This window comes from Nicotiana tabacum, chromosome 7 (assembly GCF_000715075.1).
Source record: "Nicotiana tabacum cultivar K326 chromosome 7, ASM71507v2, whole genome shotgun sequence".
NCBI lineage: Eukaryota > Viridiplantae > Streptophyta > Magnoliopsida > Solanales > Solanaceae > Nicotiana > Nicotiana tabacum.
Window position 1 is genome coordinate 85799538 of NC_134086.1, and position 27214 is coordinate 85826751.

At 37.1% G+C, this 27214-nt stretch overlaps 1 protein-coding gene across 2 annotated transcripts; it reads right to left on the reverse strand.

Annotated features, from left to right (window-relative positions):
• Positions 1–1873: 1873 nt before the first annotated feature.
• On the reverse strand, positions 1874–27052 carry LOC107779256 (callose synthase 2). 2 transcript variants are annotated; one of them, XM_016599648.2, is made up of 44 exons: positions 26749–27052; positions 26378–26461; positions 25921–26157; positions 25193–25293; positions 24476–24597; positions 24284–24377; positions 23977–24087; positions 23777–23893; positions 23583–23675; positions 23403–23494; positions 22756–22882; positions 21854–21991; positions 21694–21770; positions 21536–21620; positions 14383–14505; positions 14159–14276; positions 12811–13145; positions 12636–12688; positions 12474–12534; positions 11217–11298; positions 11063–11112; positions 10887–10973; positions 10367–10501; positions 10194–10288; positions 9920–10004; positions 9664–9824; positions 9432–9555; positions 9251–9348; positions 9049–9172; positions 7723–7874; positions 6850–6959; positions 6620–6745; positions 6454–6522; positions 6181–6370; positions 5940–6093; positions 5365–5484; positions 5169–5284; positions 4940–5023; positions 4454–4566; positions 4146–4375; positions 3253–4050; positions 3117–3167; positions 2463–2648; positions 1874–2382 (listed from the first exon to the last, which is right to left on the reverse strand). In XM_016599648.2, the coding sequence occupies exons 3-44, from the start codon at positions 26105–26107 to the stop codon at positions 2134–2136; spliced, it is 5823 nt and encodes a 1940-aa protein (XP_016455134.2). In that variant the 5' UTR covers positions 26108–26157; positions 26378–26461; positions 26749–27052; the 3' UTR covers positions 1874–2133. The 2 variants fall into 2 exon arrangements, with proteins under 2 accessions (XP_016455134.2, XP_016455135.2); XM_016599649.2 differs by having other exon boundaries at positions 26582–26765.
• Positions 27053–27214: the final 162 nt, after the last annotated feature.

Sequence of the window (27214 nt, forward strand, 5' to 3'; positions counted from 1 at the left end):
CTTTTAATTATTCAATTAACCGCTTTTAGTATTTATGAAATTTATTTGAACAAATCGCGATGTCGCGCACTTATTTGTTTTTGTACATATTGTGAATCGCGTCACGTGAAACGCACCCGCGATATACAACTTATTATTATTTGAAGTTTTGATCGAGTCACGTGAAACACACACTCGAATTGGGGATTACGTATTATGATTATGTCACGGGAACCGTACCCATATTCACGATGCTTTATTATAAATCGCACTTAAAGCGAGCTACGATGTTCAAAATTATTTTTCTAAACTACTTTGAGATTTGGTGTGAGGCTAAAGTTATGGAAAATTATTGTGGGAGGGGTGATATAATTTAATTGACATTTGATCACTATAGCAATTAAAGAAATGGACATCTTATGTATTTACAAGAATTGGATAATCTTATTCGTAACTTTAAGTTTTGATTTAAAACGAGAAACATATACTCAATTTCCATGACTTCACAATAACGAGACAAACCAAATCAATTAGGAAACGAATCACAGAATTGATGTCATAGCCATAAAACATTTACAAAAATAGAATAGAGCATCCAACTAATATAAAAACCAGTAAATAAGAAAGTGGACCTTTATTTAATGAACAAAGTTAGAAAATTTGCTAACTCAATCATCAATCAGAATAACAAAGCAACAATTATTGGACTGAAATGCTGAAATCGCAAATCGGAACCTCGTATATATTTTTCAAATAAAATCTGAAATATTGCCCGCCAAATCCTTAGCCACGAACAGGGACCTAGAATTGAACCTCGACGGACGGAACTATAGAATCTGATCCTTTTTGAGACTTGGTGGTAGGGAATAGTCCACAGTTTGTTGGACTTTTGTTATGTCGTTCCTTTCCTCTCTATCACGCCCCCCCCACCCACCCACCCCCCCCCCCCCCCCAAAAAAAAAAAAAAACGTAACTCGAATTTGCAAGGGACATATATCACCTAGGATTTAGCCGAGGAAATAGATGGAGGGAAAATTAGTGGTGCCTAAAATCTGACAAGCAAGTATATGTGGGGGAAAATGAGAAGAAGATGACAAATGAAAAATGATACTAATAATTTTGGTGAAGAAGTATTCAGATGCCAAACGTGTTACTTTTTCTCGTTCTCCCCTCTTTGCCGTTCCTCTTTCTCTTTTTGTGCAGGTTGTGGTTGAGATTTTCTAAGAATCAGCAGATTTCGTTAAGGCGGAGAGGCGGCTCAGAGGGTTGTTCGGCAGCAATGAAGGGAGATGGAGAAGAAAGGCTGGCCATTTTTAGCTTTTGGGGTGAGCTCTAAAATTAAAAGGTAGGTTAAGGTTGGGTTATAATTGGGTTTAAATATGGGCGACATGGGTCATTAGATTGGAGGAGAATATATGGTTAAGATTAAATCTTGCATTGAGACGAAGAGTGGCCTAATGAATTGATAAGAATTGACCTTTGTCTTGTTGGGTCATTAAAATCTCAAAATGAAATCTCAATTGGCCCAAATTCAATTATTTCTTATTAAACAAAATATAAAAAATAAAAATACTACTAAAATATACTAATTAATCTTAGCTAATAAGACTAAACTATCAAAGTGAACTATATATTAAAATGAAAATATTTTAAATATTTTTTAAATGTTATAAATATTATAAAATACTAATAAGTTAATATATATAAATAAGAAAAGAAACATTATAAAACTATATTTGTGTTTTTAAACTTATGTTTTAAAATTAAAACTAAAAGTTGACTGAAATCCTATTAAAATGAAAATAAGTAAATATTTTTAAAATACTACTTTTAAAAGTTGTGCGGATCAAAAATTACATGCTTACATTCGATATACCCGGTTCAAAGCAAGAAATGAAAGTCTACAACTAAGTTCCATAAACTAGCTTCAACATATCATGTACAAGTCTACAACTCATTTGTAGGAACTATATACACACAAGCTAACTGAAACTTTATACATAAACTAAGTTCCTTATATATTTACAATAAGATATACATTAACTAAGTTACTTATGTTATTTACAAGATATTCTTCTGTCCATATATCATCCCATAGCCTCAAGATGTCCAACGATCTCAGCGGTCTGGAAATGAGTATTATAGCAGTGAGAACTACTCCTTGTTGCTAGAGGAACGATCCTTCTTCGGTCCACCAAGAATACGAGAAATCTGCAGACCTCTACTGAATGCTTGGTTGAACAACATTCGAGTTTGGAATTCCGAAACAAATGGAAACCAAGCCAAGAATGCAACTGGTGTGAACAAGAGCAAACCCATAATAATTTCATAACCACGAGCAAGTGTCCGAACTGATGCCCAGATGCCAGCACGTTTAACCCAAGGCCTCAAAGCTTGAGCAATCTGAAAGAAGCAGAATAAAGAATCAAAACTCCGGAAGAACAAAAGAAAGACCAAAAGGCAACAAACAAATGAGCACTCACCAAAAGCATTCCCCATCCGGTAGGCATGAAAGCAAGAATGCAAACAATAATGTCGCGAAATTTCAGGTGTAGAATAGCAATCAAAGAAATGAGGAGGGCAACAAATGAGAGGAAAATGAAGCCTTCGATCAAACGAAATGCGAGCTGAAAATCAGCACTGAATTTCCTCCTTCCGACAGACACAACCTGCAAAGAATGAAGAAAAGCAAGACGAAAGATTAATCAGCATATGCACTCAAAGCGCAACTAGCAAATTTGGATCAACTGGGACAGGAAAAGCAGGTATACTCATTTTACATGTTGGGTCAACGGAATGAGTCAAGAACAAAGATTCACCTACTTTTTCTTTTTTTATAGAATTATTATCTTAAATAGGAAAGCACTTTTCTTTGTTAGGAAGTGTTTTTATCCGAAATTAAAAGACACAATGTTCAAGGCAATCATTTAAATGATCTATAAAGGAAGAAACTCCACTGATGCAAACAGAAACTAACAAATGCCGGAAAAACGTGAATTGTCAGAATATCTTAATCCTGTAAAAAACTTTAGTGGTAACTACAATTTCGTGAGATAAGATTTTGTATCTGTAAAACTTGTGAGATTTGGGAACTTAACAATGAATATAGAAAGCAACTGAAACTTCTGGGAACTCACCTTCATCACTGCTAATATCAAGAAAATGACGATCCATGAGACACCATAAACCTGATTATGCAGCAAGAAACAAACAGGAGTTACTTGATTACTTCAGCAGAATTTCTGCAAATAGCTATGCAAACTAAGGACATACCAGAAAACTTGTTTCATTGTTCAAAATTGTGAGGTGATATACAAGTCCATACTGATATATAAAAAAGCGCATTGATAACAATATCTCGACTACAGTGCCAAGAATTCCTGTATGATAAAGATGTTCTTGTTCTTTTTCCCACCAAGATTCCCAACTTTTTTCTGGAGATACACCAATACCACCACGATTGCTTATCCATTTATTCCAATCTGTCCAGTCATCCACAATCTTTTGCCACTCGAATCCAGAGGGATTGAACAGGAAGGGGGCAAAGAGCCATGTAACAACCAGAAACCATATAGATACAGTTATAAGAACATATGCCACAACATCTCTGTATGATCTACCAAATATATGGTAGACAAGAAGTAGAATCATCAGTTCAATTCCCTTCACAAAATGGCTTCGGGAGTACAAACGATAGTTTTCAGCAAATTTGGCATGAAATACAACAAAGCCACGACCAGTGCCTCTGTATTGAGCACCCCCATGAAGCAATGTTCTCCCATAATAGTGGGTCCTTGTTCCAAGAGAAAATGTGAAGAAAACAGGAGCAAGTTGTAGTTGCATCAGCACAAAATCAGTTAAGGCATTGCGGAAGCCCCTCTCAAGGCCTATTTCCATCATCATCGGCAACGCCATCAATAGGCCAATTTGCACAAAAGACTGAGAGGCAAGAGCAACTTGAAGAGGCTTATTATTTCGAATAGCAGGGTGCGAACTCAATCCTTCTTCAAGCCCACTGACGACAAGATACAGCCGACCATAAAGAAATACATATACAATAATGACGGTTATCTGCCAAAGCAGACATTCATTTAGATAGGACTTTAAAGAGAATAAACCCGGTTAGGATCATGAAAGACTAAACTGGAGAAGCAGTTGGGAAATACCAAGGTAGTAAAGTAGAACCCTATAGTGGTGAAGAAGCATGATAGCATACGGAAGAAATCAAATCGATGTCCAAGCCTGTAAACATCACGACTCATTGTCTGCTCACCATTTCCATTAGCTATTTTTGCCTCAAACAAAGAAATTTGGTTAAGGCCAACATCCCTTCCTTTACCAACTTGGATGTACTCATGGTGAGTAACATTGCCCCCACGTAGGGTAGAATTAAAACCTGAGAGATGCATCAAATTTTGCAAGAGTAAGAAAAGCTACAGGATTTACATGTTAAAGTTTATGGATTTTTACATACCAGCAAATATGTCTTCACTTAGGTTGATGATTTTGGAAGCCTTGCTCACACCACCTCTTGTTAAATGAAACAATCTATCGAATACATCAGGATGACCATAGTGGAAACGTACCCTGAGATAAAGTATCGAAAATAGACGAAGCTTCATATCAGTAAAACCTTTTTGACCTTTTTGGCCTAGGCAGCCAGGCCTAGACATGAAAAGGAGTTCAAGTGCTGAATAACAGACATTCAGCCTCTAGCTACAGAAGGGAGGATGGACGGAACTTGGTTAGAGTGAGGAGAAATGAAGATTAACTGGGACGTGCGGAAGAGATTTCAGTGCATTAGCGAAGAAACTCCTGTCATAGATAGGCTACTTACAGAACAAAAAACAAAAAAGAAGATGGAGAAGGGGGGAATAATAGCATATAACAGTTCCAGTTGGCACTCAAAATGAAAGACTCGGAACTTCATGTCCTATACAAAATATTCTTGGCTACTTACTTCAATGGATTGGCCAACAATCTTTGCCCAATTGTGACAAAGCTGGTTTCCTGATTTGACATAAACCATGCTAGTGAAGAAACACTGCACAGAGAAAACACAATGACGACTGATAAGGAAACGTACATTTTACTGCAAGATAAAATTTGCATGCACAAGTAAAGTCTTTTCTCCAACACCGTCGTAGCAACAAAAGTTATTGGTTCTATAGAAGAGGCCATCTCGATACCTGCCAGTGAAAATATGCTCCCGTAGTCCCAGAATAGTCGGATTTCTCACTCCATTCTTTTTCAAAAATTCTTGCAACAAATTCCTCAGTTTGAGGGCTTCTTCCATGTAGTTATCCTTATAGTTGAAAAGGTAACAATGTGTCAAACCAAACGTACCAACTTTTTCTCATAGCAAATGAGAATCTTATCAGATACCTGGTTCATATCTATTGTTTGCAATCCTTCCCCACGAGTAAATATTATTGCGTGGTTTTGATTCTCTGGCTTTCCTTCTCCCAATATAGCAGGTCCAGGAAGTTTTATTCGATAAATAACCTAGACAAAAATTCAGAAGTTAATTGCAGACGACTAAAAAGTAATATGGACCAGCAGATGCAGATGTATCTCCAACGTAAAAGCTGGTTCGTAACTGATGAATAAAGTTTGAGAATGCTCCTACTTTTTGTAACAGAGAACAGATATATCATTATAACTTCCACAAACAATTGAGTGGATTTTCAAGTATCCAAGCACAAACTCTATTGTGTCAATTGACCAAATAATTTGCAGAGATGCAATCCAGCCAGCAGAACTAAATTATAAAAGGGAGGGCACAAACCAGGACCATAAATCCAAGGACCAAAATAAAACTAAAGATAAACTCTTGTTATGACACTCTAAAAAAAAGCCAATGCCACAGAAAAAAGAAAATGAAAACTAGAACAGGAGAAAGTGCTTATTTTAGCTGCTAGGTGATCATAATGTTCTAATTCAACACCTGCAATGGGTACCTGATCTAACTTCTGATCTGGCTCTGCTGAGTCCACAGACCTTGGTACAGCCTTCACAAGGGCTGAATAATAGACCTTATCACCAGTCCTTTTTGATTTATCTTTGCTAGTTTCTTCAATCTCATCAATGTAAGCTACTCGAAGAGAAGGGTACCTTCCAAAGAACAAAAGGAACAAACTTTAGAAATAAAAAGGTAGACACTTAAACACAAGATCACGAGTTGTGGCTTCTGAATCATACTTTGTCATTAGTCTCAAAATGTCTTGAGCACGATGATCAGCAGACCTTTTCTGAATGCCATATTGCTGGCATGACACAACATAGGTAAATTTCATGTCTGCAACTGCCTGACATTGTGCCATCAAGGACCTCTCATTTTTTAGCTGTTCGTCGGTATTAGATTCAGCAGCCTTGTAGCCTTTCATTAACTCTGCAAAAATGTAGAAACTGCACTTCATGAAAGATTCTACTCTTCAAAATGACGGGAAGAAGAACAGTAATTCTCGTAAGCACCTTCATCTTTTGCCATATCAAGAAAAGCCTGAAGTTCCAAAGCTTGCCGATAGTACATCATACCTCGTACTGATTTTTATAGTTGATCAATCGCATGAAAATTAAGAAAATTGTCAAGACAATATGCTGCTGCTAAAGGTCAAAATAAGCATAAAGATAACCATACCAGTTTTGGTCAACGTTTGGCCTCTATATGAAGCCCATAGACGAAGCTCTTCCTCCAATTTAATGTTGCCCTTAAGATCCTCTTCACTGCTACAGCTAACCCTCTCAAGGAAGTTCTCCCATTCATCTTTAAAGGTTTTTCATATTGATATAAAAACATGAAGAATGATATCGAATCATAATATGTCAAGGTAAGTCCATCATGCCTAAGTTTACTATTAGAATACTAACCTGGGTATATCTTTTGCAAATAAAATAGTATAGAAACACCATCTTCATTTGGCCTTTCCAGGGAATTTATTGAGAAAAGAACCTCCTCGTTGTAGTAAGGTGTCAAAATACTAAAAAAGAAAAAAAGACATCACCTAAAATAGTTATAGAAAAATAAATTATAAATAACTGACTTTTATAAAATGCACACAGATAAAAGATGTACATCGAAACCATACCACGGTACTCTGGAGTGAACTAGGTACTGATGATTGCAAGTTCATGGAGAATAACATACTATCTTTTTTTGACAAGTAAATAATTTATTATCCCAAGTCTATCAGATAAACAGGATCATGATCTTCAAAACTTCTTATCCTAAATGAGTACGATCCTCATAACAGCTCACTCTACTTCCTTCAGGAATGGGACAACCTCATAATCTAAGATGATACAGATGTGAAAGCCCAAGAGCATTGACAAGAGTTGTATCATAATGATAGATAAGGACAAAGCAAGAATAGTCTACCCATTTAAGAGACAATTTAGATGAGAGTTAGCTGCTTGTATGAAACTGTTCGCTAAGGTAATGAAACCAAAACCAAAGTTTATCCAAAGATATTACAGGTTATGGTGTAATATCCACAAAGTGCAAGTGCCTTTAACTATCATTATTGACCTTGATTCCATCTAGTTAAAGTCTTGAAAATATTTCTATGATTGTGATGTTTTAATTTTCTCCAGAATCTCTGATTTTCTTTTCTGCTAGAGTCTCCAATACCGACAAGCTACGCACAAATAAGTTGAGGTCTTAACTAACATCCCTGTGATGGTGTCATGATGCACTGTGATCACATATCAATTAGCAACAGATGGTTTAGTCAGAAAACTTACGAAAAGGAAAGCATATTGCGAACTTTGGGGGCTGAAGGCATGTCCATAAACAATGAATTTGAGAAGAATGAGATGCGCCGTCTAGCTTCCAAGTTGGTTGGCACATCCATAGCAGATTCCTTGACAGTAAGCAACAAGTGAAGCCTTCTGATCTGGAAAGAAGGAGAAGCTTCATATAAGTGTGGCTCAAAGAGGTAACTAATCACCTTCTTTTACCAAATATGTAGTGAAAGGTTATTAAAATGGTTTCAACAAGAAACAAGAACCTGGCACACACACACACACACACTAGTTTAAGATAGTCCTACACACACACATAGTTCATTTCATATCTCGCAGAATGGTTTGATGGCATGGCAAATATATGCATATACGCACACACACACACAAATATATATATACAAACACATATACAGTGGTTTCATTTCAAATCTCACAGGATGGCTTGATGGCAAGGTGAGGAGAATATTATTTTAAGATGGTCCTAATTTAAACTCACTACATTTTGAAACAAGGGGCACACAGAACCAAAAACAGTGTTTAAGTTCTTCCACTTGCTGATTTGAGTCAATCTTTCTCCCATTTCCTATTTTACCATACTAGTCTTTCGCACGCACATTCTACATGTAAATTTTTTGTTAATTATTTCAAAATCAAAGAATATTAAAAAATGAAAAAAAAATATACCACATTTTAGAAAAAAATCTTATTTGCTTTCACGGCAGAAGGTAAAGAGTTTTGAAATTTAGAGGAGAAGTCACGGCAGAAATTTTTTATAAAGAAGTAAATATGTTAAACACCAAAAATAAGAAGCTGACATATGAGAAGTTGGTGCAAGAAGTATAGAATGTTTTATGAACACATGAGGTTTGTTGTTTTCTTAAGGTTTCTTCAGTTTTCATGGTGATGTTCTTGTGGTTTTCTAGCCAAAACTGGATTGTATTTATTTCAGCATGATTAAGGGTAGGAAATTCGCAAGATTAGGAATATGAGATCTTCTAATTGGATGTAATTTTCTAAACCAAGTAGGATTTTATTTGAATCTGCCTAATTATGAATAGGACAATTTAATCCAACTTGGAATATTGGTGAACTTCATTTTTCAAGGGTGAAAAACTCGATTAACATTTTGCTTTTGAAGCGTTATTCTAAAACACAATCATATATAGATTATGAGAATTTTGACCCGTCATCTCTTATTTGCTACGGTGTAATTATAGTCCAGTGATTGAATCTACTTTATCAGTCACTTGTCTGAAACTATACCCTGCAACAAAATTAACAGTAAATATGTTATACTCGATTTAGTTGAAGAGATATACTTACTTTTTCCTTCCATGCTTCTGTTTCTGTTACAGGAAAATTAAGAGTGCCAAAAAGCTGAAATTGTGGATTTGGAATCATTCCGCCATGCATTCCATAGGAGCCACCATGAGTGGAGTCTAACAAACTACAACAGAGTTATGAAAATGAGACAATGATAAACAATTAAATAAAGAATAAGGAAACTTGCTCCACTATGATTTACCTAGGAACAGTGTCTTCCATTATGTCGCGGGTCACAACTTCTAACATATCAAGCAAGAGAATAACTACCTGATCCTTGTCCTCTTTTTTGTTTTCTTTCTGCAGAATTTAGAGGCACTTAAGAGAGAACTGTATGACAGGCACAATTTATTAGCTGAAAATTCGTGTATGATAATTTTTACCAGAAAATCAATAAGCCGCACAAATTGTTCGTAGAGGGTAGGTAGAGCACTCATGTTAAACTCCGGAATCAAATTACCCTGATCTATGTGATCATCAACTTTTGAGAAGATTTCTTTTATCACCCTGAAAAATATTGAATCCCAATTAAATAAAAAAGAAACAGCTCAAGGTGTCAAAGCTGTTCTCTGAAAATGTTTGCCAGGTAAGTAAATGTAACTGATTGGAACTTACTGCTGTTCATGTTCACCCAAGACCAAAATTTTTATAATGCTTTTACATGAAGCATAGCACTCACGAATGGCACTGCGCATATAACTGTCCGCATTCAACCTTTTGGTCAGCTCGCCATCTCTTCCATTGCTATCTTTAGCCATATCCAATGCAATGGGAAGCTAATAGCAGTCATGTGAGATAAACACCACTTAATAAGATTGTCATTAGATTTCCTTCAAGTTTAGAAAATAAAGAAGCTTATAAGAGCCCAAACCTTGCTAGCTAAGAGAAATGGAGGCCACTGGATAAGGTCCAGATCAGGGTCAGCCCAATATGGCACAAGTAATAAGTTCCTTTCCCTGTAAGGGCAGCAAGTTAGCTGCTGGAAGAATAATATTGCAAGGGAGAAGAGAGGGATAGAAAAAGGGAAGAGAAGGAAAATTGGAAAAGAAACAATAGACAAAACATGAAGCTGGCCAAGGAAGCAAGCAGCCGATCAAAGCTCTCAAGAAAAGGATTGCGTGGCACTACCACCATTACAACGGTACCTATTATTTATCAGATCCTCCTCTCTGAAACTCTCTATTATTTTGTTCCACATTTGTGCAAACCTTGCAGCCTCCTTTCCTCTGCTAGAAGTGACCTGCAAAGACAAGTCAATTAACAAAATTATAACGCTGATATTTGCGAAGTCAACGTAAGGAGATGCCTAGGACTTGACCTCATCAAATTTCTTAGATAATGTGGCTTTGAATCCCTTTTTAGGCTTTTCATCCTTTTCCACTGGGATCAAGCAGGCATTAAATGCACCTGGAAGTGACTGAAACCGCGACCTAAGCATTCCCAAAGTACGAATCTGGAAGCAGAAGGCAGGAAGAGAACTTATCACCCAAAAAAAATGCCAATTCTGGAAAATCAATGGAATTCAAGGTGGAAGGCATAATTTGCGGAAAAAGAAAATCTTACTTAATTACGTCATATGCTAGCTATCTTTGAGCAGAAGTTATCCAAATCACAAAATATGCACTCAGAAATTCTATCAATAGCAATTACTACATACATACTTTCGGCATATCTATGCAATACCTCAAATGACGCATAGGCTTCTGGTAGATTAAAAAAAATCTAGATCTGGCATTAAGATGATACAAACTAACAAGTATGTAGCGACAATTCCACAAGTCCAAAATGAAGGTTATAAATTGGACTAATGTCAACTAGTGGGTGGAAGCTCTACCAACCTCTCCAAGACGCCGAAATGCGCCATAAATGCCTCCAAATATGGTAGAGAAAATAGCATACCAAATCTGAGTGTCCATGAAATAGACCTGGAATAGTCTTCAATTTAGATGTTGTGCAGAAAAAGTGATAACAGAGAAGCTGCAAGAATGGAAAGCATGCAAATGGATATGCATACAAGAATGACAGGTGACCATAGTGCAATCACAACACCGATATTGCTTTTCGCTGCAACCATAAGAGAACAGTATTAATTTACAAATCTTTACTTTAGTGCATAAGTGTATCCACATGTATATGTTAACACTCAATTTTAATTCTCATTCATATACCTCGAGGGAAGAACTCATGCCATTTATAAACGCTGATGTGAACCTTCATGATTTCTTTTGTTGGATCTACAAGAGGTTTTATCTGCAAAAGTAAAATGCTTCATGTTTTTTATTGTGTATTTTGAGGGCCAATATTTTGACATCTTTGTTAGTCAGAAAGTGACATAAGTAAAATAGCATGAAGATCATTAAGCAGCAGATATTTTCAACATACAAATCTATGCCACCTGTGGAGTATGAACAATGGCCTTGGACTAGATGAAAAGATTAACTAATGGCCTTGGACTAGATGAAAAGATATTCCAGTTAAAACAGTTTTCATGGAAATACAAATAGAAACAATCTACAAGAAGAATGCATGGTTAAAGTCCAGTTTGTACTACAGTTATCTTCTTAAAATTTACCTTCCAGAAAAGAAATTGACAGTTATCAAACTATAGAGATTCTATGACAAATAAAAATATAAGTATCTTCCTGGTCATCAACTTCTACTATTTTAAATAATTAAAATTGTATAAAAGTTGATATTGGCTAAAAAAGTACAAATATCATGAAGATTTCAATTTATTACATTGAAGCAGCAGCAGCAGCAGCCCAACATGACATATAAAAGAGTAAAACTGCCAGCTGTGATGGATTTTTCTTTTCTTCTTTTACTATGACACCATTTGTGTTATGCACACGAAAGTTTTACAGGATTAAAAAATTTATTTCTTGAGTATTGAAAATTATTGATTAAAATTAAAAAACATTTGAATTAATTGAGATAGAACTTTATTTTTTTATATAAAAACACACACAAAAAAAGAAGAAATATATTTTATCGTAAATTTTTAAAATAAAAAACTAATGTTTAGTACTACATTAAGAGGATCCGTCAATACATAGATGTTTGACATCAATTATGAATTTTATCCACACAAAAAAGGGATAAACATGTGAAATTGTTCAGCCCTTCAAAGGCTAACAAATGGGTCATGTGCATGACTTTTTTCTATCCAAAAGTTTAGCACTGTTAAGATCAGGTCTTATTTCTGCATGTAAATGTTAAGAGTTAGGTATTACCTGAACCACTCCCAAAAAAAAAAAAAAAAAAAAATACACAACCCCTAGAAAATAAATACTAGAAATTTTTCCATCTCAAATATGTGGTCTCATATAGTATTTTTGCTATCAAAGCAAATAGCAGCACAAACGGGGGTCCCGTTAATAGCAGTCAGACGAACATAATGACGGAATAGAAAGGGAATTAATTACCTCTACATAAAAACTGAATGCCAATTTTGCTGCCAAGAGAAGAACCCAAAACAGTGTGTACCTGGAAAGAACAACATTATGATCAATACTACAATCAATTAGACAGAATAGCAGAACTAAATGAAAGTTGTTTCGATCTAATATTTCAATACAGTAGATTACTTGAAAAGAGAAAATGCATCCTCGTGCATTCCTCTTCCAACATAAAGCCGAGGCTGTAATAAAGAGCATACAGAAAGTATGAGATCAAAGACCACCCAAAAGAAAGAGAATAAATCCAAAGAAGGGAAATAGACAGAATGACAAGCTAAATTAAGAGAGATCGATGTTCGCATACCTGGGACCACCACATTACCAATCTCACAATCTTGTAGTCTGACCTCTCAAGATAACGGCGGATGAAAGGAAACACAAACAGCAATGCAGATAGCATGTTTGGAGACAGATAAAAAAGAACTGCTATGATGAATAAAGAAGGCGAACTTGAACCATTGCCAAACCAATTCTTAATAGTCTGTGCAAACGCTGGAGGATTTTTCCAGCTATATGCATAAGTTACTGGCAACACTACCACCCACGCTGCTGCTGCAACAGCTTTAAGCACATATCTTAGCTTGACATAGAATGACATGCTGTGTCTTGCTTTCCAGTTCATAATTATATCCAGAACCGCTGCATACACAAGGTAGCATTGCCAACAAGATAATCATAGTTATAATGATTTTTCTGGAACATATAAGGATGGATACAGTAAATTATGTGAATAATAGGACTTAGTTCACAATAAAACCCTTAGAGGCTTCTCATCCTTCGCAAAATTTAAAGCATGTCTCTAAGTTCTTCTTCAGACACTTATCCAAGAAAAAAAAAGGGGATATCTTAGACGCTAAGGCAAATCAACTACCAACTACACGTATTCTCCTCATATAGAAGAAAATCACAGATGAGAGAAAAATCAGGACAGATGTAAACATCACTAAAATGTCACTAGTTTATTTAAGTTACTTAGTAGTTAGGAGTAAAAAAGTCCGAGATCAGTTAAACTATATACAGCCTATGTGATCAACAATTACTGTTCATTTTAGCTATTAGCTAAGAGTAAAAGCTCCAACATTACTTGCAGTTACACAAACTAATGTGACAAATAATCGGATTGGACGCTCAACTTCATGCATAGGTTGGTCCCTTTTCATGGTGACATCAACCTTGCTTTATTTCATATGTTCATTATAAGTTTCATTTTTTTTTATCGGCTCATTATAAGTTTCATTCTTCTTATGAGCTCTTTGAAAAGTCATCTCGGGTGCTAGCCTTTGGTCTCAAACAAGGGGGCGTGCTACTAATAGAAGATCCCCCACCGTTGATCAATTGGTTTAAACAAGCAGGTACTTTTTTTAACTAGTACGAAACAGTATAGACATACTGGATGTAACTGATCTTGAGAAACTTTTCGCTTAACAATATTCATCAAGATAGTTAACTGATTAAAAAAAGCTAGTTGAGTATTTCACCACACTATGTGAGATGACATTTCATATTGACAGAAAAGTACAATCTTCACTTGAATGCCGTTGAAGTGATTTACTTTGACAATTTCAGAGGTCACATAGTAGGAGAGGAAATGAACTATAACAAAAAGGACAGTGAACTATATCTAGCCTATCTTTGCAAAAAAAAAACTTCACCTTGAGCAAGCTTCAGTATGGCAGCTGTTATGAAAATGCTCAACACTTTCTTGAACACATCACCTTCAAAAATAGAACCTAGTTGGCCAGATCCATTCCATGCAATAATGATCATCGCCTTCAGTAACACAAAGTAAATCAGTAACAGAAGACGCTCAACATGTGGTACAACTAATGAGAAATAAAAGAAAACATCTGGAGATAAAGGAAAAAGATAGACTAACCTGTAAGCACAAAATAAAAAAACTCCACATCCTATCAAAACTCCTAAAGATGTGCCAATATGAGCGTGTCTCAACAAAATTGATTTTCCCCATCCACTGGTTCCTTTTAGTTGATTCATTTGCCTGAAGATGATCAATATTTAGATTAATCGTGGAACGCTGGTTATAACAGATTGAGTTGTTTCAAATAGCATCTAACAATCAATATTACAAAAGATTGTAATTAAGGGAATTATGCATGAACACTCAACAGTAAAACACTGGAAAAACAAAATAGCAAATGAAAAGTAATGAAGTTCTGTGATCTCTGTTATTCAATCTGTATTACTATAATATATTATGAAACGGTAAATTTTCTGAAACAGAAAAATAGAAACAGAAACTTCAGCAGTAACAGAATGTCAAAATAATCAAATAGAATCTGGAAAATAATTTCGGAATGAAATCGAGCCCACTGAATGCACAGTATGTCCTTAAGGAAATTATTCCCCTCAAGTACCCGAGGTGTTGGAATATTATCCTCACAGGATAGAACGACTTAACTCACTTGGTACCAAAAACTCTGATGAACTGCGAACCACTTAATGGTTGTAAATCACACTGGAATTTATTTGTGCACAAGAAGAAGAAGATCAGAAAATTTCGTAAGGAAAAGTTCTGGGATCAAGGCATATTATAGCCATTTTCTGGCAATCTAGGGAATCTGTGATATTAACCCCTTCACATAGGCCTTGAAAACGTAAATGTTCTAGTCTGCTATGAATATCTAGGAGGTTATGATAGCATGGGACCACTTATTGCCAAGTAAAGCGCTTGGAGTTCTAATTTTTCGTGAAAACAGTGACCTGAAGCCAAACCTCATGTGTAATATTAATCGCTTCAGAGATCATGTCTTTTTAGTGTAGTGCAAACTGAACTTACATTCTCCTTGAATGGCATTAGACCAGAGACCAACTGGTAATGAGGAAAAAACTGATTAAAACTATTAAAAGGGAAGTATTGTTTCGAGAAAATGATGGCTTCCTGCCTGAGAGTAGGCTGTAAAGATAAATCTTCACCTTGAACATAAAAGACGTAGAAGTAAACTAATTTCATGAGGTACAGGTGACCAAATAGCTAGACAATGAACAGGCTATTCATTCAGATACTACATTCAGGAAGGTCTTTCTTGAATGCTGTTTATGGTGATAAACAGAAACCCTTTCAACATCCTTAAGTATATATGCGCGGTAGATTCACTGATAGCAATTCGGTAATTTTATGCATAAGATTAAGGTGTCAAACCCATCATACTGTTGCATGCGATCAAGTAAACTAGATAAACCTATAGAGCATTGATTTTGATCTATCAAACATGAAATCAACTACAAAAAATTTCTCTTAGAGGTGGTGCGTGAACTATAAGGAACTTTAGCTGATAAATATGGATGACCATCTAAACCTCTGTTTGGCAAAAGATATGCTTCTTGATCTTCATGTGTAAGAACATTTGAATAGTGGTCTTCATTTATTGTCTGGGTTATGGCAATAGAAATTTGGCATGAATTCAGGTTTGAGATTGTTGGGATTGAAAGTTTGGTGAAGAATGGGAAATGGAGGGAAGAAATGTGAAGGGAAAGTGAGCTCCCTTATGCTTTGAAAAAAGAAATTGTTCCTCATTGGTGGTGGAAAGAAGAGGGGATGTGCTTATATTGAGAAAGCACTCCCCTTGGTGTTAAATGGGTTGGAAAAAGGTAAGCCTCGCACCGCCGCCGTCGCTCGCTCGGCTTCGACTTCGGATTTGGTCAAAGATTGATTAATCTTTTTGGACAAAATTTCTTTTAATTTGTGAGAAAGCACAGGAAAAAATATTATTGATATTATTATCATATATTAAACATGATACAATGAGCCATATATATATACATAACATGTCCTACTTCTAATACATATGGGATTAGGGTTATTTACTACTATTTACATAACTATTCTAACACTCCCCTTCAAGCTGGTGCATATAAATTATATGTACCGAGCTTGTACATATGTAGTTAATACGAGGACCAGCGAGGGACTTGGTGAAAATATCTGCAAGCTGATCATTCGACTTCACAAACTTTGTAGCGATATCTCCCGAGAGCATCTTTTCTCTGACAAAGTGATCAATCTCAATGTGTTTAGTTCTCTCATGGAACACTGGATTTGACGCAATCCCATCTGACTAATCTCACCAAATTTCAACTCCTTAAGCAACTGTTTGATCCAAATTAGCTCACATGTCGCCATAGTCATTGCTCGATATTCTGCTTCTGTATTAGACCGAGCAACCACATTCTGTTTCTTGCTCTTCCAAGACACCAAATTTCCTCCTACTAAGACACAATATCCAGACGTCTATCAGAAGGTGATCCTGCCCAATCAGCATCTGAGTATCCAACGATCTGCTCATGGCCTCGATCCTCAAACAATAAACCTTTGTCTGGAGCTAATTTTATATATCGAAGAATGCGAACAACTGCATCTCAATGACTATCACACGGAGAATCCATAAACTGACTCACAACACTCACAGGAAAGGAAATGTCAAGTCTTGTCACTGTAAGGTAATTTAATTTACCAACCAACCGCCTATATCTTGCAGGAGCACTAAGAGGCTCCCCCTGTCCTGACAGAAGTTTAGAATTCGGATCCATCAGAGTGTCAACAGGTCTACAACCTGTCATTCCTGTCTCCTCAAGAATATCTAAGGCATACTTCCGTTGTGAGATCACAATACCTGAACTAGACTGAGCGACCTCAATACCCAGAAAATACTTTAGTTTGCCCGGGTCCTTAGACTGAAAGTGTTGAGAGAGATGTTGCTTCAATTTAGTAATACCATCCTGATCATTGCTGGTAATAACAATATCATCAACATAAACCACCAGATAAATATAGAGACTCGAAGCAGAGAGCCAATAAAACACAGAGTGATCAGCTTCACTCCGAGTCATGCCAAACTCCTGGATAACTGTGCTGAACTTACCAAACCAGGCTCGAAGAGACTGCTTTAGACCATAAAGTGACCGGTGCAAGCGACATACAAGGCCACGAGACTCCCCCTGAGCAACAAACCCAGGTGGTTGCTCCATATAAACTCCATCCTCAAGGTCACCGTGTAAAAAGGCATTCTTAATGTCCAGCAGATAGAGAGGCCAATGGCGAACAACAGCCATGGATAGAAAAAGGCGGACTGATGCTACCTTAGCCAAGGGAGAGAAGGTATCACTGTAATCGAGCCCAAATATCTGAGTATATCCCTTGGAAACAAAACGGGCCTTAAGGCGATCAATTTTGCCATCCGGACCAACTTTGACTGCATATACCTAGCGACAACTAACAGTAAATTTACCTGAAAGAAGAGGAACAAGCTCCCAAGTACCACTCGTATGTAAAGCAGACAACTCGTCAGTCATAGCCTGTCGCCATCCTGGATGAGACAATGCTTCACCTGGAGACTTAGGGATGGACAGAGGACAAAGAAGATATAAAAGCATAATAGGGTGATGACAAACGATGATAGCTTAAACCGATAGAATGGGGATTAGGATTAAGGGTGGTCTGTATACCTTTCCGAAGTGCAATCAGCTGGGCCTGATGCTGGGTGCGGACGACGATGATATGTCAAGAGTGGTATTCCTGTGGCCGGGAGTCTAGGAGGAGCCACACTAGACTCCCCAACGGTTGGAATGGGTAAGACTTTTGTGACGGAAGGTGAAGGAGGAGCTATAGTAAACTCCTTAAAGGTCGGTATAGGTAAGACCTCAAATATATCAAGGTGGTCAGAATGGTCAGAAGAGGTAAAGAAAGGTTTAGACTCAAAAAATGTGACACCAGATGACATAAAGTACCTATGAAGATCAGGTGAGTAATAACGATATCCCTTCTGAACACAAGAATAACCAAGGAAGACACACTTGAGAGCACGAGGAGCTAACTTATCTTTCTCAGGGGCTAAGTTATGAATGAAACAAGTGCTCCCAAAAACACGAGGGGGAACAGAGTATAAGGGTGAGTGGGAAACAATACTGCATATGGAATCTGATTCTGGATGGGAGATGAGGGCATCCGATTAACCAAATAACAAGCTGTGAGAACTGCATCGCCCCAAAAACGCAACGGAACATGAGATTCAATGAGAAGTGTGCGAGCAGTCTCAATGATGTGCCTATTCTTTCTCTCTGCAACCCCATTTTGCTGAGGGGTATGCGGTCTGATGAATAATTTCTTGAGAAGTCATAAACTGTTGAAATTGAGAGGATAAATATTCTAAGGCATTATTAAAAAAATCCAAGTACATCTTGAATGATCATCAAAGAAACTAACAAAATAACGAAATCCCAAGGTTGAAGTGACTCTACTAGGACCCCATATATCAGAATGAACTAAAGAAAAAACAGACTCTGCATGACTCTCAATACTACGAGGAAAGGAGGCTCGGGTATGTTTCCCGAGCTGACATGACCCACACTCTAATGTAGATAAACTAGACAAACTAGGCACCATCTTCTGAAGCTTGGATAATTTTGGATGTCCTAAACGTCTCTGAATTAGGTCAGGAGGATCTGTAACTAGATATGCCTTGGAGGAATTGAGTGAGTTAAGGTAGTAAAGGCCTTCGGATTCAAGTCCTGTTCCAATCATCTACGTCCTGCATGATAAAAGAATCATCAATAAAATATATACCACAATGGAGAGCACGAGTCAAACGACTAACAGATGCAAGATTAAAAGGATAGCCAGGGACATAAAGAACGGAATCTAGAGTGACAGAGGGTAGGGGATTCGCTTGTCCAACTCCTTTTGCTTTAGTTTGAGACCCATTGGCTAAAGTAACAGTGGGAAGAGACTGTGAATACGCAATATTTGACAAAAGTGATTTATTACCAGAGATATGATCAGAAGCGGCTGAGTCCACAACCCATTGTCCAAGAGTACTAGACTGGGAAACACAAGCAAAAGAATTACCAGCAACAAAAGTATCAGTCTGAGCAACGGAGGCTACTTGTGGAGATGTGTGCTTACTTGCTCGATACTGAAGGAACTTAGTATACTCCCCTTCAGATAAAGAAAATCCCTGGTTACCTGTAGTCTCGGTTTGAGCAACATAAGCATTTTTGGGTGGGCGACCATGTAAAGAATAGCACACGTCACGAGTGTGTCCAAGTTTATGACAATAAGAGCACTTGGGTCTAGATCTTCCAAAACGACCTCCTCCTCGTCTATTTTCCATAGTATGAGATGCCCGATTGTCCACTGTCTGGGATGCGAGAATAGATGAGTCAAGTGTCTGTGATGAGATCACTGGATGACTTGGTGCTGCAGCAAGGCGAAGTAATCGAGAGAATAATTCATCAACTGTGGGGACAGTCGAACTAGCCAAAATCTGATCGCGTACTGAGTCAAGATCATTAGGAAGCCCAGCAAGAGTAAGAACTAGAAACATCTTTTGTCGCTGCTCTTGCTGCTTTTCAACACTAGCAGAAACTGGCATCAACTTCTCAAATTCCTCCATGACTGCTTGTACTTGTCCCAAGAAAGTAGACATATTTAATTCATGTTTCTTTAAATTTGTCATCCGCGATATCACATCATAGAAATGAGATATGTCATTAGTGTACAAAGTGCGAGCCTTTTCCCAAACCAAATAACATGTCTGGAATGGACGAAACAAGGGCATCAACTTAGAATCAATAGATCGCCACAGAATACTACATAATTGAGCATCGATCTTCTCCCAATGTGCTTTGGCCTTGTCATCTCCTTCGCTAGACTTCTTGATTAAATGATCTTGAACACCTTGACCTTTACACCACAGCTCGACAGACGAAGCCCAAGCTAAGTAGTTTGAACTTCCCATTAAAGGTTCGGAGGTAATCATAACACCGAAACTGCCAGAACCTGGGTTTTTAGACCCGAAAGCATCAACTCCCAAAGACATCGTTGGATTGAAGAGAGGTCTATAAAATTATCACCAAATAACAGAAAGAATCAATTGAAAACTCGCTGAAACAGACGAAGGAGACACTGATTACTGTATCTGCCGGAAAAAATCAGTGTAGTCGCCGGAATAACTCAATGGTCAGAATTTAAAAATAAAATTATGGGTAGGCTCGACATTTGAGGGCGATCTAACTGCTCTGAAGGAATTTCATCAAAAAGTGCCCGGAAAGTGCTCCACGCGCAGGCACGTGGAGTAGATCTCGCCGGAAAAGAATTTCTCTGATCGGCGCGTGGAGGCGCGTGAGATGTTTGTCGGCAGAGGTGTTTGTTGGGGTTTGGTCGCCGGGGGTTGGGGGACCTTGTGGTGGTGTTGGTTTTTGCACAACACCGATGTAAATTGGTTTGAATAAAAACAGCCCTAAAAAGGTTGCCGAAATTGAAGCACGGCGACTTTTTTTCGGCTGGGTTTTCTTTCCCGGATGTTTTCTCACTGCTGCTCTGATACCATGTGAGAAAGCAAGGGAGAAAATATTATTGATATTATTCTCATATATTAAACATGATACAATGAGCCATATATATATATATATATACATAACATGTCCTACTCCTAATACATATAGGATTAGGGTTATTTACATAACTATTCTAACATAATTATTTAATTAATTAACGATCAACCCGGAATAACCCAGGACCCGCGACGCGACCCGATCCGTTTCTTTCCCGGATTATTCTAAATTTATTTTCCCGAAATATTTTAAACGGGAATCGTTCCCGCCTGTTCCAACAACCATGGCTGTTTCTGAAAGGTTGCAAACTTTTCAGAAACAGTGTCAGATGTTACAATGTGCCCCCTTCTTGAGGTTTTAAAATATCAAACATAATATTCATCAGATTCCCCATACTCATCTTGATTAGATTAATTAGCGCATTTCTTTCTCTTGCAATTTCATGTTTTCAACTTTAGCTATACTGAGTAGGTCTTAATATCTGAACATATTTGTCAAAATTATGCTTGTGCTCGGGATTGAGAGGGGTACAATTTAGTAAAAGTGATTCTTTAGGGAAACATTGAGGAAAATCTAATGTAATAGAAAATCAACACAGGGCGAACATGTCGACAATATATGATATTGGTGAAGAGTGTTATATGAGGGATGGCAAAATAATAGTAGGTGATATTACTTACGTCAGCCCGTCGTTGTTCAGCAGAAAGATGGAAGAAATCGGCATCAGCACGCATTGGCCATCCCAGCCGGAAACAATTTACTGACCTATAACGCCATGCTAATCATCAGTATACGTTACACAAGAGAACAGATATTCAGATAAAGTAAGAGAATATACCAAAAGTACTCATTTAAGTCATCGTAGTTTCTCCACTGAGAATGTTTTGACTTTCCTCCTTTGCTCCTTTTAGCTTCCTGTTTGTTCAGGCAGAAAATAAAGTCAAGGTGCATCCCGAAAGAGGAATCTTGCATTTTGGCCAACAGTCCACGTGAAATACCTCTACTATAGTGTTATAGATGGGAGTCACTACTTTTCTCAAGAAAGCCTCCTCTTCACCACCATAAGCAGGTTTTATAGTTTCGCCTGTCATGGGACTAACACTTCCAGCCAGCATACCATAAAGTTCAAATGCCATCTGAATCAAGATTTGCAACTAGTAAATGTACTGGAAAACCTAAAAAATAAAAAAGCACTAGATAGGATAACCAGGTCCCAAACTAAACAACAACAACAACAACAACAACAACAACAACATCCCAGTGTTCTTCTAAGAAACTAAACTGCCTGATATCAGTGTCATGCATAACTGCCTGATATCTTCTTAGAAAGAATGAAAAATACACCAATGAAGAGAAGTCTCCAGACATGAAAGATAAAAATATGATGACTGATTTCTAATCCTATGCTATTTCTAGAGAGCCTCTAGCCAAAACGAGAATACACTAGATATAGGTCTCTCTAAATCCCATTGACATGCCTGACATGGCAAGGTTTTAAATACATATTTGTAAGAAATAAGATAACTTTCAACTAACAAAAATTTTAAAAACAAAAAGTAAGCTGAGTGAACTCACAATTTTTAATTTTTGAACATTCAATGTCAAGTTCAATAACGATACGAGTGTCAGTCCTCAAAATGTTACTTTTCAAACTTAGATGAGTAACCCAATGAGGTCTTTATATTAGACACTTTGCAACCTTAGATATTCTATCGAGGTAGAGTTGATGAATACCTAGATACTTAACAGATGATCCAAAAGAAATTATGGTTCAATGTCTCGGGGAATTAATAAAATGATGTGACAGATAAATCAAGTTCTAGAACCTAACAACAAAATAAAAGAAACCGACACAACGAGGTACAGACACACTTAAAAGATACAAAAAATCACTCCATACATGATGATAAATATAGCACAGGCACTCAGGCATGAATCTTAAATTTGCAGCTTCCCCCCATATAAGAAGATAAAGACCCATGTATAGTAATTTTCGTTGTTGCACTTCTTGCTGGATAGTTGGCAGCCTGCAACCAAAAACTAGTAGAATTAGCGGAACTAATAAATTGGACAAAATTTAGAAGTTATAGGCAGAGCTTTTTTTGAAATGGTTTGTCATAGGCAGAGCTACAGTTTGGAGGATATTTATCATAGCAGTCCTAGTTGAGAGTGGACCGTAAAAAAAAATTCAGATTTCCATAAGAATACTAAGTATGCATTAACGTATACTACCACGTCAACACCCGAGAAATCTAGTACCATAAAAATATTCTTTACAAAATAGTATTGATCTTAATTTCTTCTTTTTCACATCAATTAAACAGCAAAGTTGGCCTTGTCCATTGCCTAGAGTTGACCATCTCCCATTGGTTTTTTCTTACCTTTTCATGTCCTTTTCACATCCTTTTCCTTTTCTCTTGCCATATTGCATTTAGAACTGCCCAGTGGACAATAATACTTATAATTGCATGGCTATCAGTTAACAAAGCTGCTAGTACTAATAAACACCTCAATATCAACTAATTCATAAAAAGAAGATTAACTCACCACAGACTGCTCTTCCGACCAAGATACTTGCACCATTTTTTGTAGTTTTTGAATAGCTTCTTCATAACATCAGTAAGTGCCAGATCATCCAACTAGTATGAGTGATGTACATATCATCGTCAGAGACAAAAACGAAGAGATAGAGAGTGCTATTTCAAATGGAATATCCAAAAAAACAACCTTTGGTTGTTGATCAAGCTTTGGAAATTGTCGGATGTGAACATTCGCCAACAACAGAATCAGATGCTCCCGCTGATTCGCCACATTATCTTTCTGTATGTCAATCCCAATTATAATTAACATTGAGTAACAGAAGCTCATAAGGATTTACATAACTCAGTGATGTATGTACCCAGAATATTGCAGTAGTGTACCTGAAAACCAAACATAGCTTGAAGCCAGTCTAAAATGTCTTCATCAACTTTCTTCTTATGGCTTTTTGGCCATGGAAGACCTCTTGTATTACGAAGTGCAGTAACAGAAGCTTGAATCTATGAAAAGCAAAAGATCGAGCACATATAGAATCTTCATCAAGTTAAAGCCTGTCAAACAAGAAAAGAGACTAGAACTCAACCTCAGGATATCTCATAATTGCTTGATTTGAACTATCAGGATCAAGTGGAAGTATATTATAAGGGACAAGTATCTCAGTTTTCTCGGCAACCTTTGTATGAGCTTCCAAAATCTACATGTGAAATGCATATAAAATAGAGGATGAGCCAAGATGGTAGATAAAAGCTGAAGCATATACATAAAACATCAGATCCGCAACACATCTACTTCCAACAATAATATCTCATATTGTCAAGAAGTTACTGGGAGCCCTAGATACCGATAACAACTTGAATAGATGGGAAAGACAGATTTTTTTTTTAGTCTACCTCATCAGCCACTTCTACAGCTTCTGTCAGGTTAACAGCTTTCAAGACCTCAAAAAGCACAGCAGCTGTTTGGTATGCTTTTGTAAGGCGTGCACTATAAGAAGGCCCAAAGAGAAACAGCTAGAAAGAATCAGCATGAAGAAAACCTAACAGCAAAGTAGAGGATGCAGTGTCAGTATGCCTTAGATATACCGATCAGCTTTATCAGCAGCATTCTGCAAAGCTTGAATATATTTCCGATAGTAATGCTGGTAGAAACTCTGCATTTCACGAGCATCACTTTTTGTTCTTCCAGCCAGGGTTGTTTCATTTTCCTGCATAAATGTGATAATCAATAAAGCTCCTCAAGGTACATATTAATGTTTTAAAACCCCTAAATGTGATAAAGGTGCACTAAACTGCAAGCATGCAGCTCTACTTTTTGGCTCTGAGCAAACTGTAGTCTTCATCTTGATGTCAGAGCAGCAGTAATGAACTTCATCATAGCTTTCAAAATCTCTTCTCCCTCATTGTCACCCCTTCTCAATCTTCTCTTCATCTACCTAATCCTCCGACTATACCTAATGTTTAAGGTTTTGTACCTATTGAACTTACCTACATCAAATAACCCACATGGAAAAGGGTATTTGATCATCCGGAAAAGCCAAAAAAGATTCCCCCGTGCCATGCCCACAGGCCACAACCAACAATGCTGAGTGCAAGTTAGGGTTATACTACTATGCTTATGTGCTACTGAAATTGCAAATGGAAACTGCTATCTCCCACTTATTCCCCCCATATAGCAAGAAGAATAAAATTGCTCAGAAATCTAAATCATAGTAATATGATTTGACTAATACCAGCACATAAAAAATGTTACGTTGAAATATCATGACATGCACATCAATAGTGGCGGTATAAACAGTTTACCCTTTCTAACCGTTGAAGAAGGGCAGTTTTGAACTGGCGAACTCCACGTCCACTTGATGTTGGATCTAACCGATGAGCCTTTTCAAAGGCATAAAATCGACCTGATTTTAGTGCAGGAGACAAGCTACGTCAGATAGTTGCACAATCTGCAGGATACCATTTCCTCCGCCACTACTAAAGATTAAAAAAGGAGGAAACGTTGGTTGCATTGGAGAGTAAATGTATCATGAAGATGCTCATTATTGTGCAGCAAAGTTATGCTAATTGAACAAAACAGATAACTAAATTGTTGTGTTGACCATTCATTTGATCATGCAGCAAGGAAATCGAGAATCCCAATATTTATCATGATAATTAGCTTCAACTGTAGTAGTTCTCAAATTCAATTTTAAGTCCACGAGAACAATGCTACCTTAATATATCGAAACAATTTGTTCAGCCTAAATGTGACTAGTACCATAGTTCGTCCAGTGGTTCACAAAAGGAGTAGAGTAGAAAGCACCATATATATTGTACAAACACAACACCGAAAACCTCTCAATGATTCAATTTTCCATGATTCACACTGCCATATAAATACTTGCCATGGAGCCCATATATACTTTTCAAACTACATTCTAACATATATAAGCAACTAAACCTTGACAAATAAACTTTTATAAATGATAAATATGAGCAAACATCCAAGTTCGTGTACTCCAGCACAAACTTTGACATGTATCACTTACATAGATAAGCTACCCTCGGATTGCTAGGCTCGACCTCGTTGGCGACGCGGAGAATTGGTGCAATTTCACTCAGAGATGACGGCACTAATTCACTGTCCATCATTGACTCCCCTAGATTACCAGCTGTCTGCGTCCGCAGAATACGCCTCTGTGGTTGCAGATCAGATCCTTTTCTCTGGTATGCCATTTTTCCTTTTGAGCCCTCAAAGCTCAGTTTTGCAGCTTTCTCTAACTTGCCTGTCAAAAAAGATATGCAAAAGACTATGCTGAGCAGCAACCAAACACGCCAGAAAAATACTGACCCCTTAACAGAAAAAACCCTTATCTAATTGAGAAAACAGAGCATGAGAAACAAACACACCTAATTGAGTATACTATTTTTCTTGTCAGGCATTCAATAAATGAGAAAATAGTCAAATTTCAGAAAAACAAAATATCAAGGAACATATAAACCCACCTTAAGCACACTACAGCGCTGGTTCTTGATAAACCAAATTCATAGAGTCACCACCGTTATCCTTTTCAGAGTTTTCCTTGCTCTCTTCATATATCAAAGCAAACCCAAATTTCCAAGAAATCAGCAGAGTAAGAAAAGAAAGACCAAATTCAAGAACCAAAAATACAAAATTCCCTTTTTTCTCCTTGATCATAAAGAATCAACCTTTAAATTTCTCGGACCGTTTGCTAACTTCTCGATAATCATAAAAAGTGGACCTCTTTTGTGATCAAAACAACAAATTACTAAATTTACTATTAGTTCTCACACTTTCTTGAACAATTCTTTTAACACTTTGAAGAAAAGGGTGTGCAAAGAAGATGAAAATTTACCGGATTTTAAGCAGAGTAAACAGGAGAGTGAAATTCTTGAACTTTTTAGTGCTTTAGCATAGCACCAATAGATGACAAAGAAAGTTCTACACGAATAATTACTTTACTTTTTATGTTGTGGTGAGTGTTAAGTTAAAGTAGTAGAAGACAGAGTAAGAGAGTGACAGATTGAATGAAAGGGAGAGAGAGTGGAAGTGGAAGATGATGTTTCGAGCTGCCTAACTGACACTGTATAACATAGGAGAAACAAAAGGAAAAACATCAACGCCGGTTAAAACAAAATAAGACGACATTGATTGATCGTAGTGGCTTACGATTACCTAAATGCCCTTTATTATGATTTCGTGGATTTAACGCAGCTTTCTTTTCTCCTCATCCCCTTCCCTATACTCTCTTTTTTTTTCTTCTAATCCGCTACTTGCATTGGAGTCCGATTATATTCGGATTCGCGCCGCGTAGGGTCCTT